The sequence below is a fragment of the Spermophilus citellus genome, assembly GCF_964194105.1.
Source record: "Spermophilus citellus genome assembly, chromosome: 3".
Taxonomy (NCBI): domain Eukaryota; kingdom Metazoa; phylum Chordata; class Mammalia; order Rodentia; family Sciuridae; genus Spermophilus; species Spermophilus citellus.
Window position 1 is genome coordinate 15410588 of NC_138184.1, and position 14110 is coordinate 15424697.

The 14110-nt window shown below is 46.0% G+C and overlaps 1 protein-coding gene across 2 annotated transcripts; it reads right to left on the reverse strand.

The window, feature by feature from the left end:
* Positions 1-6: 6 nt before the first annotated feature.
* SMIM7 (small integral membrane protein 7) lies at positions 7-13746 on the reverse strand (the record flags this gene model as incomplete). Of its 2 annotated transcripts, XM_081284535.1 has the most annotated exons (5): positions 13321-13746; positions 13196-13237; positions 12673-12725; positions 9806-9896; positions 7-7096 (listed from the first exon to the last, which is right to left on the reverse strand). In XM_081284535.1, exons 1-5 carry the CDS (start codon positions 13344-13346, stop codon positions 7081-7083), a joined length of 228 nt encoding a protein of 75 aa, XP_081140661.1. In that variant the 5' UTR covers positions 13347-13746. The 2 variants fall into 2 exon arrangements, with proteins under 2 accessions (XP_081140661.1, XP_081140662.1); XM_081284536.1 differs by lacking the exon at positions 7-7096 and having other exon boundaries at positions 9802-9896.
* Between the last annotated feature and the right edge of the window lie 364 nt (positions 13747-14110).

Sequence of the window (14110 nt, forward strand, 5' to 3'; positions counted from 1 at the left end):
ACTGTTTTAGACAGCATAGGCCCTGGCTACTAAAAGTGAGGTCCAGGGACCAGAAACATCCCGCCACCAGGAAGCAACTTAGAGACGTAGGCCATCATGGCAGGGGTGTGGTTCAGCAGCACAACACATATTTAGCATGAGGTCCTCATCCCCAGTCCCAAAATGAGCAAAAACAAATGAATCTAGACTCTCAGCCTGCACCCCTCAACCGTTAGGCAGAATCTACACTTCACGAGTATCCTCCAAGGACCCCTAGGGTTGTCAGGTCTGAGATGCTGTAGTTGAAGCCATCATCCACTTACACACATACCCTTTCCCGGAGCACCAGGAGACCAAGTCCCTTCACTGCACTTCTCAGGTGTCTTCCTTGACCCCACCAGGGATTTTTATTTCGTTTTGTTTTTGAGATGGGGTCTTGCTATATTGCCCAGGCTGGCCTCAAACTCTTCCTGCCTCAGCCTCCAGAACAGCTGGGACTCCAGCCATGTGCCACTATGCTGGCTTGTTTTGTTTTTGAATGACCTGAAACACACTATGCCAAAGATATGGACTAATAACAGCTGTTGAATATCTACTACAGGCCAGACCCTTGGGCATCTGTTATGGACTGAATTATGCTCCCTCCTAATTCCTATTATGCAGCCTTAACCTCCTAAGTGACCACATTTGGAGATAGGACCTTTAAGGAGGTAATTAAGGAAAACCAAAGTCAGAATGATGGGGCCTTAACCCCATACACTGTTGTCCTTACAAGAGAGAAGTACCAAGGGGTGAGCAGAGAAAAGGCCATGTAAATACAGGGTGAGAAAATGGCTGCCTGCAAGTCAGGAAGAGAGCCCTCACCAGACACCAACCCTACTGGTACACTGATGGACTTCCAGCCTCCAGTCTGTGACAGAATAAATTCTGATGTTTAAGCCACCCAGTTCCGGTATTTTGTTACAGCAGCCGGAGCTGATTAATACACCAACTCATTTAAACCTCACAAACCCTGCCAAGGAGGTCTTTTCATAACAAAATTGACAAAAACAGCAATCACAAATTAAGTGCCTGCTCGGTGCCAGGCAGAGTATAGGCACAGACCCTCTATGATGTGGCTCTGTCCTTCACTGTCCCCCACATCACAGAGGAGGACATGGAATTGCAAAAGACCAAGACATTGCCCCAAATCGCACTTTATAACTGACAAAGCTCATGTCTGATCCACACCACCATCTCACTTTCTGCTACAATCAGTCCTCAGCCAGGGCACCCCCTTTTATTCTTATGTACACAATGAACTCTAATTAGAGGCACCAAAGCTTTAATCCCTCTAAAGAACTTATACAACTACCCGCCCCGAACAGTCTGTACTCTTGTGCCCACAACAACTGACCACCAACTGGCACAACAATAATGTGAACTGGACACCAATGAACAGGATCCACACCTCTAAGATGTCCTTTTTTTTTTTTTTTTAATTGCCCATTTCACAGGTCAGCAAATTTTGCCCTAAAGAGCCAGAAAGCAAATCTGTTAGGCTTTGAGGGACAGACAGTCTATCACAAGAAATCAGACCTGCCCTTGTAGCAGGAAAGCTGGAACAGATGAGGTGTAAATGAATGCACATGGCAGTGTTCCAATAACTTGATTTATGAACCAAAAATTTTGAATATCAGGCTGGGGATGTAGCTCAATGATAGAACATTTGCCTAGCTTATGCAAGGCCCTCAGTACCATCTCCAGAGCTACAAAAACAAAAAAAAATTGTTCTGAATTTCCTACACAGTAGTTATCTATAGGGAGAACATTTCAAGACCTCTAGTATATGACTAAAACCATATAGTGTCAAACCCTCTATATATACACTATGATTTTTACTATACATAGGTATCTACAACAAAGTTTAATTTACAAACTAGGCCCTGTGAGAAATCAACAATAGCTAATACTGAAATATAATAATATACCAGGGCAGGGGGTGTGGCTCCATGATAGAACACTTGCTTAGCATGCAGACCCTAGATTCTATCGCCAACACCACAAAAAGCATACTTCAATTCAAGTTATTTAGGACTAATATGAATTATTTATTTCTAGAATTTTTCTAATGAACATTTTCAGATCCTGGGTAACTGAAAGTTACGAAAGGAAGTACTAATAAGGAAGGACTACTCTAACTTTCTTCTTTTGCTTTTCTGTAATGATTTAAAAATTAAAAAATCATTGTGTCTCCGGGCTGTGAAAAAGACAGGCTATGGGTCAGATCTGGGCAACAGTTCACCAATCCCAGATCAACAACCCATAGGTCCAAAAGGAAGCCAGCATACCACATAGTGACGTAGTTCTTGTCTTTTTTGTTTGCTTGTTTTGTTTGCAGTGCGGGGATGGGACCCAGGCCCTGCACGTGCTGGGCAAGTACTCCCACTGAGTTCTACCTCCACCACCCTGCCCACCATTTTCTCATTGAAAAAAATGTAAAGTCTGAATTTCCAATTTGTTGTTTCTGATCTTTTTCTCATCTAGGAATACTTGCTGAACTCTCATTTTCAGGTATTCAAGTGCCAGAGAGGGGGTTCAAGAAAATCAAGTGCTTTTCTCTGTATCATAATGAAAATCCAGAGGATGGTGAAAACAAACTCTAAGTAGAATTTACACCTTGTTTTTGCTTTTAAGAGCATGCCTTTTGCTTTATACACATACTGCATGTATCTTCCATTAACACAGGAAAACATCAGGAGGCTTGTCAAATATTTCATAAACTCAAATTTGGCTAAGAAAGAGATAATCAAACAGTTGGAATTAAAAGAAAATGCCTAGCTAATGACAGCTTTGCTGGCTTTTCAAATCCAACCACTTCAGATGACAGCTGATCTTGTTATCACATTGCACTGCTGCTCTGAGAGAATTCGGGGAGACAAGAAGGGTCTCCCCCACCATCAAGAGAAAATAAAATTGGGTTTCAGTTTACTAACCACACCACTTGAAAACGCTGGCTAGATTTTTGGCAAAGTTGATAAAACCTGTTTGCAAACAAATAATGTTTGTTAAGATCCAGGCAGCAGGAAATGCAGATTTCAGTTGAGTGTTTTGGGGAGAAGGAACACCTTTATATTCTCCGTCATATTCTAGCCATCATCTTCAAGGGTTGGTAAATTTTTTTGATAAAGAACCAAATAGGAGATATTTTCAGTTCTGTGGGCTACATGGTCTCTGCCACAATTCTTCAACTATGTGGCTGAAGTGCAAGAATAGCCACAGCAGCTATAGACAACATATACAGAAAGGAGCATAACAATGTTCCAATAAAACTTTATTAACAAGATAAAGCAGTGGGCCAGACTTGACTGTGGGCTGTAGTTTGCTAACCCCTGCTCTAGAGCAGCTGGAACTAAAGTGCAATGAGACTCCCATACAAAGGAAAGACTCTGCAAAATGACAAGGGCAGAGGAAGCAAAAATGGGTTCAAACATGAACCCTAAAGGACACATGGCCAGAGCAGGTGCAGCTCTGTGGTCTTGGAGTTTGCCATGTGCGGCTCCTCACTGGGAGTGCCTTCACGCAACACACCCCAGGGTGAGCAGCAACAGGCTGTCTTACTCAGAAGTGGTTAAGACCCTCCTGGGGGAGGCAGAGGTGCCAAGGTGCAGCCAACCGCTGTCATTTCTCTGCTGTCACAGGGAAACAGTTATTTGGGTGGAGCTGAAAAAAACTTGTCCTCATTCGCAGTTTATGTAAACTGAAGTAGCCTGACACTAACATTGCTCTCAGTCTCAGCTGATGAGGATCTAGAACCAAGTTCTTTGGTTAAAATAAAGACAAGGATGTGGGTTGTCCAGGTGCATTTTTCTTTGAGGATTCTTAGTCTAAAATTGTCAAAGTAGAACTTTTTCAAAAAAGTGATCCCCAAAAAGCCATTAGGGAGGAACACAGAGATGTTCATCAAGGTGTTATTTATAACAGACAAAAAATGTAGATAATACAAGTGTCTATCATCTGAGGACTGGTTAAACTAATCATATAATGTCCTTACCATGAAGTATTTGCAGTTAACAAGAATAACACTGTACGGCTGGAGATGTAGCTCAGTGGTAGAACACTTGCCTAAGCGCGCAGGAGGCCCTGAACCTGCTCTCCAGCACCACAGGGAAACAAAAAAAAGGATATTGTAGAAAAAGGCATGGTCACGTTATCAGGTGAGAAAAGCAGACAGGAAGATAACTAAGATAACATACAGCATAAAGAAAATGATGTACTACACTCAAATAGCACTGCATGGAAAAAGAGCCAGAAGGATGTGCACCAGGTGAGTCTTTGGGGGCAATATGCAGATAGGTGAATTTTTGCCTTCTAGCAAGTTTCTATTTTATAATGTTCCGACAATAAGTATATATCAGTGGTAAGAAACTTCCAAACAAGTAAAATGAACTAAAGCCACAGTGATGGTATATTCCAATGTGCCCTTCCAGGGTCTCTGCCCCAAGCATGAGAGAAGCTAATGAGGGTCACAACACTGGTAATAATTGTCGCATTGATAACAGTGGCCAAAGTACAATGTCAAGTCCAGCAAGAAGGTCAAGGTTAAAGAGACAGTTATTGAAATGAGAACCATGAAATTTCTCTGGACGCTGGGAAAGTATAAAGGGAAGGAAGCTAGATGAAACCAGCAGAACCCACACTGCCTGACCCACATCAGAACTGTGTCACACACACAGACCTGCACATGTAAACCAGGACGGGAAAGTAAAGACAAAAGGTTTACCATGCCAGAGGCAGTTCCAGTTTTCAATGTTAGGGCCAGCCTGTACCAGTGCAGGTGGAAGGAGAGAGGAAACACACGGTGATGACACCTACTGGTGTCAAGCGCTCACAGGCAGCTTGGACCCTCAGGCTCCTGGCCCGTGCTCAAGTTTGCAGAACCTCACATCCCAGGCCAGCATGAGCTGCAGGCCTATTAGAGTCGTGGGAACTGAGGCTTCGAAAGGGGAAGCAATTAGCTAGGGCCCCAGAGATGGGAGTGAAGCCACATCTCACTAACCCACATCTAACTAACTGCATGAGCAATTCAACTGAGCCGGGCCTCCCAAAATTCAAATTTCAGTAGCCTTCAGAGTCCAATGAAGGCTTCTGAAAAGCTTCCTAAACACACACATTCAAGGCCCTGGGTTCCATCCCCAGCACTGAAAAAAAAAAAAAAAAAAAAAAAGAACTAGACACATTCACACATTCATGAGGTTCACTTTCTAAGATGTATAGCAGCTTCCAACAGGAATGTGAGAAAGCCACTGTTTATATAAACTTAACAATGAGATAACAGTTCTCTGGCACAAAATACAACTACTGAAACAAAACCTCCACTGAGAGCATTCCTTCTTAGCACACAATTCCTCCCCCTCACAGGCCAATGCCTTGCCTCCCAGAAGCCCCAGCTCCAGGCTGAAAAGTCAGAAAGGGGCCCTCTCACCACTCACATGGCTGAAGGAGGGATGGGCAACACCTTGGCCTGTGTATTTATGACAAGAACAAAGGCCCAGATCTGGCAAAGCTGGTAACTGAGTAGCCATGAAACTGAACTTGACCCTGGTCTAGAAGGTCAAAATCACATGTGCCCAATTCTTAACCACCATTTATCAAATGAAATCTAAAAGGGAAAATCTACTACCAACTATTTTCTGACTTCATGACAGCCTTCAAAATGAATCTTGGGTGTTTTTCCCAAGGTTATTCGAAATGCTTCAAGTTGGAAGATGATGTCTTGGCTTAAAAAAAAAATGTCATGATCGTCTAGGTGTGGTAACATGTACCTCTGGTACCAGCTACTTAGGAGACTGAGGCAGAAGAAATACTTGAGCCCCAAAATAGGAAATCAGCCTGGGCAAAATAGTGAGACTCCATCTCAATAAATAAGTTAAAAAAGTATAAACCAAAGTTCCTTTTTAGAAATGAGCTTTATTTTCAATGCTATTGAGTTCTAAAAACCTGCATATTTACTTTTTTTTCCCCTCCAGGTTTACCTACATGTCAAGATTTCAAAAACCAAAACAAACAAATCAGATTCAGGATGCCAACCACCAATGTATCCTTTTAGCAATGAAACCAGAACTCCCTTTCAGAGAAACTTCTGGAGCAAACATTGTATTTCCTAGATCAAGACTCGCTGTTTTTCAAACTCAAAACCACCTATATGAGAAGCAACTTGAACTTGAGCTTTCAGAATGTGGTGAGTATCACACAATGAAATCACTCTCGTCTGTGCGGGTGTACAAGTGGCTCCCAGAGTCACTTTATTTAACAAAGGACTTCAAAGCAAAGAACATTTTTTCCTAACACTCCCATCAGACACTGCCAGCCATCCCCACTCCTCTTCTGCAACACTGGACAGTGGCCCACCTCATCCCTTTTACTAACAGTTTAGTGTCTAAACAGGAAGGTTGGTGTCCCTGTGACAGGTGCCCCGCTCCTTAAAGTCCTGGGGATGACCTTGGCTGCTTTGAGTGGCCAAGCAGACTATCACTGGGACGGGGGAGGAATCTGAAATCAGGACCCTGGCTGGCCCCAGAGCCACTGTCACATCCAGCAGGGAACATGGAACTCACTGTTATTTATAAACACCGCCCGAAAGAGGATGCTTCAAACTTAAAAGCCAACTCTTCTGTTCAGACCCCTGGATTAAAATGATTTTTAAAAATTTATACAATTCTAACCAAAAGGATGGTTATTAAAAATAAAGCAAGAAATATCCCAAATCAGACTTCTTGTGAAAGCTTGACACAGAAAGGATTCCAATGCAATGGAATGACCCAGACACGTTCTCTCCTCTAAGGGGAATGCCACCTTATCAGGCCCCTTACGGAGACCCTCCTGAGACCCCTTAAGTCGACAACATTCCAATTCAGAGGCCAAAGTGAAATTATCTTTGAAAACAGTGACATGGCTGGGAAGCCACGTGCATTTTGGTGAATATTTTTCCACCCACCACGAGCTTAGGCTTTCTGGGAAGGTCCTTGGTTTTCTGATCAAAAACATTCTTGAAGTCGTCAGGAGCAGAGAAATGAAGACTTGACATCCGGAAAAACGAATCCTGGGTTCTGGATTCAGGGCTCAAGAGCCAAAGAGTCTGGAAAAGGCAGAGGGCAGAATGACTGTGAGGATGGGAAGCCACTGGTCTAAAAATATTCTTAGAGATTATTTTACTTTATATAATTCTCTGCTCATGCACAATATGTGAATGTAGTCAATCATACTGTACTATTTACTTACTTCTTAATTTTTTTTTTTTTGGTACTAGGGATTAAACCCAGGGGCACTTTATTACTAAGCTACACCACCAGCCCTTTTTATTTTTATTTTGATACAAGTTCTCAGTTAGTTGCTGAGGGTCTCACAGAGTTGCCCAGGCTGGCATTCTTGAAATTCTCCTGCCTCAGCCTCTCAGTCACTGGGATTATGGCGTGCATGACCATGCTCAGCCAACAGATTTAACACATTTCAAAGAAAGTTACAGATATCAGCCCCACTGATCCCTAAACATTCACAGATATTTCTCCCCATATTTCAAGTTACTTTAGGATTTCCTAAAATTCCCAAAGTAGCTTAGCTCAACTGATACAGAAGTGGGTACAGGGAATACTGAGCTGTGCCCTGGGCTCTGCCAACTTCCTCAGCGACTGCAGCAGTCACTGCCATGGACCCTAAGAGTGGATCCTTTCAACCCCACGATGGAGGTCTGCCTCCCATACTCAGGTGCTCAGTCAGAGTTTATTCCATGTTTACTTCCTACAACATGCATCAGTGAAAAACTGTCCGGGAGTCATCTGACCTTCTACTTTCAAAACATTTCTGCATTCTCACAGAATCTTTGCTAGCAATCTTTGATAGCATCATGACAGTTCACAGCACAAGAGTTCTTCAAGTTACCTAACCCTTCCCCTGTTCTTGGACATTTCTAGACTTTTTGTTTTGAAAATGTCATTTTCATAAAGGGATAATGCATGGCCACCTCCTGCCCTTTTCTCAGTACTAGAGTTTGAACCCAGGACCTCATACCTGCTAGGTTAAGTGCTCTACCACTGCGCCACATCTCCAGCCTTTTCAATTTCTATTTTGAGACAGCGTCTCAGTAAGCTGCTGGGACTGTCCTTGAACTTGAGATTCTCCTGCCTCAGCCTACATTATAGACATGCACCACAGCACCCAACTTTACTTTCTAATATACTAGGAAAGTCACCCATTGCCTTCCTGCGTAAAGTCTCTCCTTCTTCTCCTTGTGCTGAGGATGCAAATCTACATCCCCAACTGAAAGCCCTTTCTTAAGAGAATCTTCTCTCACCCAAAGGCCCCACTGAAAGAGCTGGCCTAAATCAGGGGTTTACATGCATTCTCTGTCAGGGGCCACAAAGTAAACAGTACTGGCCTCAGGACCTTTACACATGCTACTTTCTGTGCTGTCATGCTTTTTTCTCTAGCTCTGCAAATGGCAGATTCCTTCTGTCCTTTAGGTCTTGATTTAAGAAGCACTTACTCAGAGTCTTTCTTTCCCTCATCTCTGAAACTGGGAGCTCCCTTCCCACTTGCCACCTCAACCGATTGTTTCCTTTTTGCCTTTTTTTTAGTTCCATATCCCACCAATTTTACTGTGCACTTTCTGAGGGCAAGGACTATGGCTGTCTTGGCCTCAGCCTTCAGTTCAGAGTACAGCCCCAGATGGAGAGTGAATACATGGGCACCTAGAGAGACAAAGGATGGAGTCGCCCAACTCGGTTCCACTTTCTGTGAGTCCTGGTTACACCTCCTACATTCAAGTGCAAATTCCTTGATCTGCAATCACAAGCCCTCTTTGTTTCTGGGCAGGACTCATTCATGCTGGCCAAGCGGGATCTAAAAACGTTTCAGAGACCCAGTCAAATCCCTTCTCCCCAGAGCTTCTAAATCCTAGAACCACCCCCAGATAGCCACAAGGCTGGCTCAAGGACCACCCAGCAACCCCTGAATTCAGTATCTCCATCGCTCAGAACAGTTAACATTGTGTCCTCGTCCTTTTCAGGGGAAGCATGTGGGGATGGACCCAGTGAGGCCTAGAACTTAGCATTCATTTCAAGTCCATTTACTGTGAATCTCGTGATTCATTAACAAAAGTGTTGGAATCATGATCCCAAGACTAGAAAGAAAAGCAATCTGCTTGGGTTTTTTTGCCTAATGAAAAAGTGAAGGTGACCATAAAAACAAAAATAAAGTCTGGATATAGTTCTTCTGGTTCTAGGAAGGCTGCTGGAGTAGGATCTGGACCTTTTAAGTCATGTTTTCCATCTCAGCAGATGCCAAGTACAGGCTAAGACCAGTAGAGGTGGCAAGAGGGGACAAAGCCATGTGGAACCTGGAGGACACCATGTTCTAATAGAAACTCAAACCAGCCAGGCAGGACTTCAGGCTCCAGTTTTCTCACTTGTGTGGAGAGTTCTTACTTTTTTGTTTTCTTTTTGGTACCAGGGATGGAAACCAGGGGTCCTTAACCATTGAGTCACACCTCCAGCCCCACCCCACCCCCGCCCTTTTTATAACCTATTTTGAGAAAGGGTCTCACTAAGTTGCTTAGGGCCTTGCTAGGTTGCTGAGGCTGGTTTTGAACTTGCTACCCTGCCTCAGCCTCCCAAACCGCTAAGATTACAGGTGTGCACCACTGTTTCTGGCAAGAGTTCTTATTTTAGAAGCAAAAACCACGACCCAAAAGTGCTGAATGAAATGCCACAGAACACCCGTGAGGTCATGCATTCTCATCCTGGTGAATGATGTTGAGAAGACAGGAAGGGGATGGCGGGGCCAGACTTACACAATCATGCAGAACATCATGAAGACATTCCAGAGGGCGATGAAGATCCGAAAATATCTGAGGCTCAGTAAGAATTCCCGGATGTTGTCCCCTAGAGAGTAAGAGAGCACTTTTATGGCGCTGTCCACTGCAGTGGGCTTCTATGATTTCTGCCCAGCCTGCACTCACAATCCCGACCCTCCAGTGGCTGTGTGGCTTTTCTCCGCATTCCCCCACCCTTAGCTCTCAGGCCATTTACCTGACAGCACAAGGCCCAATGCCTCTGATGGGCTCAGAGTAAGTCAGTCCAGTAAGAGATTCCCCTGGGACTTTTGCCTCAACTACTCGGAAAAAGTCTCTCATTTTTTGTCAGGTTTGCTGGGCTGGGAAGTTTTAAGCTCAGGGCCCTAAAAAAGGGGTCAAAAAACTGGCCCGCAGGCCAAATCTGGCCCCTGCTGCCTGATTCTTTGTATGATCTGTGAGCTGAGAATGGCTTTTACATTTTTTTTTCAGTGTTTTTTTCAAAAACATCAATATTTTGTGAGACAAGTGGCATACAGCCATGCCCATGCAGCTATAAATCACCTCTGGCTACTTTTGTACCATCACAGCAGAACTGTTCTTGTGCTTGAGACCAAATAATTCAGAGCCTCAAATATTTATCTTGTGGCCCTTCACAGAAAAACTTGTTCAGGAGGCTGAGGCAAGAAGATTGAGAGTTCAAAGCCAGCCTCAGCAATAGCAAGGCATTACGCAACTCAGTGAGACCCTGTCTCTAAGTAAAATACAAAATAGGGCTGGGGATGTGGCTCAGTGGTCAAGTGCCCTGAGTTCAATCTCTGGTCCCCCCCAAAAAAAAAATTGCCATTCCCTGCTCAAGGATCATGTTTGCCAACACAAGTCTGGTGACACAGGAGAAAGGAGAATTGAGAGCTAGAGAGTCAGAAATTAGAGGGCTGGTGTGAGACCTGGACCCAGGAGTACTAAAGTCAATTCTACTTTGACCACTTTGAGCTGACTCTGAAGTATTTTCAATTGAGAGCTCCCAAACTCAGGCACATATACCTGGGGACAAGGGGTCAAACTGCTTTGAGGAAGCTAACAAGCTCTGACTGCAACCATGGAGTTTACTGCAGTTCAAATCCTGGCTCTGCACTTCTGCACAGGTGACCTGGGCTGGTCTCTGGACTGTCTCTGCTCACTTCCTCCTCTTCAGGTACAGGTGGGTAGCTGAGAAGACCTCGGCACAGTGCCTGGCACACATGGAGCTCTGAACAAACGCAGCCACTACCGTACAGGGGTCAGCCCGGCAAGGGGAACGGGGATGAGGAGCACTTCCTTCAGGGCACAGAGGGAGGGTTCTGAATGGAAGGAGGCTTGAGGGAGGCAAAGAGCATGGGAAAGTGGCAGATCCAGAAGTACACAGCAAACTCCTGTCCAGGTGCCCTTCTTGCCATTCCTGTCTCTGACACCATTTCTGAGCCCTTGTGCCACCACAGCTTTGATTTAGAACTGTAAGGCAAATCCCAGAGCCTGGAATAGTGTCTCCCTCGTTGTAGGTGGGTAATATATGGCTGCAGAATGTATGCACGCATCAATGAATGGATGGATAGCTGATCAAGGGACCGAGAGTACAACCTCTGCAGTCCAAAAAACCAGTTTCCAATCCCGATTCTGTCACTCATTTGTTGTGTGGCCACAGGCAAGTTGAGCCATGTCTACCTCTGGCCTCAGTTTTCTCATCTGTAAAATGGAAAAATGAGCCATACCTTTCAGGGTTGGAGGTGAAATGAAACACTGGCCGAAAAATTCTAGCAGGGCAGCCACCCAGAAGGGCCCTCAATAAAGTGGAACTGTTAAACTGTCTACAGTTCTGTTCCCCACGCATCAGCACCCTTCACCTTGGCTGTGGTACCTCAAATGGCCTCCCAGCACACACTCCAAATGGAGCTGCAACCCCATCAACATCTTGTGACTCCTGACATCACCTCCTTTACCACCTATTCTTATTTAATAAATATTTATCCTGCCCCAAGGTAAATTCCATGAGGTAAGGACTACATCTGCCTTGTTCCCTGCTTTATCCCAGCACCCAGAGCAGTGGCTGGCAATGTAGAGGATATTCAAAAAATGTCTGATTGATTGAATGAATGAATACAAGTTGTATACAGCTCTCATTTGATTCTCAAGAGTCACATAAATAAATTCAGTAGGAAATGTAAAATTCTGGGGCCTCCAGAAGCTGTGTAGGTAAGAAGATACAAATATGAAGGGGCTTGGGTCTGGAATGAGGTGGAGTCCCAGGCCCTGTCTCAATGAGGTTCTGCTTTTCAACCCTACTCAATGGATGCCAAGACAGCTCCTAAATCCCAAGCTGCAGGATTGATTTTCTGATCTTTGTTTTTTTTTTAAGAATAATCAGGTATCTGAACTTTTATATAAAACCTCCCAATTTGGCAACTAATTAAAAAAGCACACAAGTCTGAGGCACTCTGAAAGCAACAGCGATGGGTGGAGCTATTCATTCATTCATTCATTCACTCACATGCATTAACATGCCGCTCTCTGAGGACACGGGGAGGGGATGAACTCCTCTGGAGTTTACAATCCAGTGCTAGGGGCAGACATTAGCCAAATGATAGCACACATAATGAAAAATCATAACCAATGAAACAGGAATTGAGATGAGTGCTGACTTATCAGAGAGGGTCTCACAGAAGAAAGGAGGAGGTGCCAGAAGTGGGCAGACTGAAGAACACACCCTCAGTCCCAACCCACTTTCACTCACATACGCTCAGTTAGAAGGAAAACCAGGTAGATATGGTGAGAAAGAACCATACTCTCCTAAGTGAACAGTGCGATTGCAGGGTGCAGAAAGAAGACCTTACCTGTACTGGGCTCCCTCGACTCCTCCCCAAAGCCCTGCGTGTCCTTCTTTTTCCTATAAAGAGAAGACAGACCATGTCCACTTTCAATGGGACATAAAGAAGGCTTAGTCCCCTGACCCTGCAACACAGCTCAGAAGGCCGTGATTACTAAGCTTCGGATACTCCTGCCGCTGTCATGCTGTGTGACCTCGAGTGTCTCTGGGCCACCACCTACACGGCCCATATAAGCCACACCCACAAGGTGAACAAGGTGGTCCAAGGGCAGCGAGTATGTGGCCGAGGGTCCAGGGCAGGGCTGTTTCTGGGAGAAAGAGGCTGAGGCTCCCAGAGGATATGAGCAGGAGACCGGATTTAAATTTCCGTAGTGTTGCTGAGGGTCAAAGGAAGAAAAACCAGAGAGGAGGCGTGACCAGAGGTCGACCCAGGGCTTGGGGCGGGGCCTACAACGTGGGGCGGGCTTACGCCGCGGAGGCGTGGCTACGAGCTCCCGGGTGGAGGCGCAGTCTTAGCGCGGCCTACTCACAGTTTAAAGTTGAGCACGGCCCCAGCGTTCATCAGCAGCGTCCTGCAGAAGGAGAATTACGTTTACTAAGGCCGCCCCTCGCCCCATCTGGCTGTCTCTCCCCGTCCTCTGGCCCCTCTAATTACCCAAACAGCAGGATGTCCCCGATCATCGTTACAGCAGAAGTACCCGTCAGAACCGGAAACGGAAGCCCCAGGAAGGGAGGGGAGAGGAGTACTAATCGACCAATCCTGGAACAACTGTGGCGAGGGATGGGCCAATCGAAGGCCGCGGCAGGCAGGGTCCGCCCTTTCCAGGCCAGGCCCCTTTACGAGCGAGCGAGCGCCCCTCCTCGCAGGGGAGGCCCCGTGCGTCCGGGCAGGAAGGGCGGGGCGAAAATGCTTCTTCGCCTCGGAGAGAGAAGCCTTCTGGGGGTGGGGGCGCTTTGGAAGAGTTCTGCGCATGCATGACCTGCCGCCGGAGGATTAGTGCAGCTGCAATTCTTTCCTCCTAGCTGGGTCCGGGCTTCTGCAAAAAGGAAGCTCCGGATGCCTGAGGAGCTGTACGGAGGCGGGTTCTGTCACAGTGGGCTCCTCCGAAACGGAGCGCTCCAATGACTGGACTCCAAAAGGGGGTCCTCTGGGCCCCGGGGGAGGCGGGGACTCTCAGCCGGCACCGCCGGGGAGAGGGTCCCCACTGGGTGGTCCACAGGGCAGGGGGTTCTGACTGGTGGGTCCCTTGGAAGATGAAAATCCTGACCGAATGGGTCCTGTGGGACTTGGGGGTTTCCCCTGGGTTCCACAGGGGTCGAATGTCCTGACTGCGGGGGTCTCTTTGGGAGCAGGGGTCATGAGTAGGGTCCACAAACGACAGAGTCCTACGGGAAGCGGTGTCCTAGCCGAGCCAGGCCCGCAGGGACGGGCGTGCCGCTTGGGT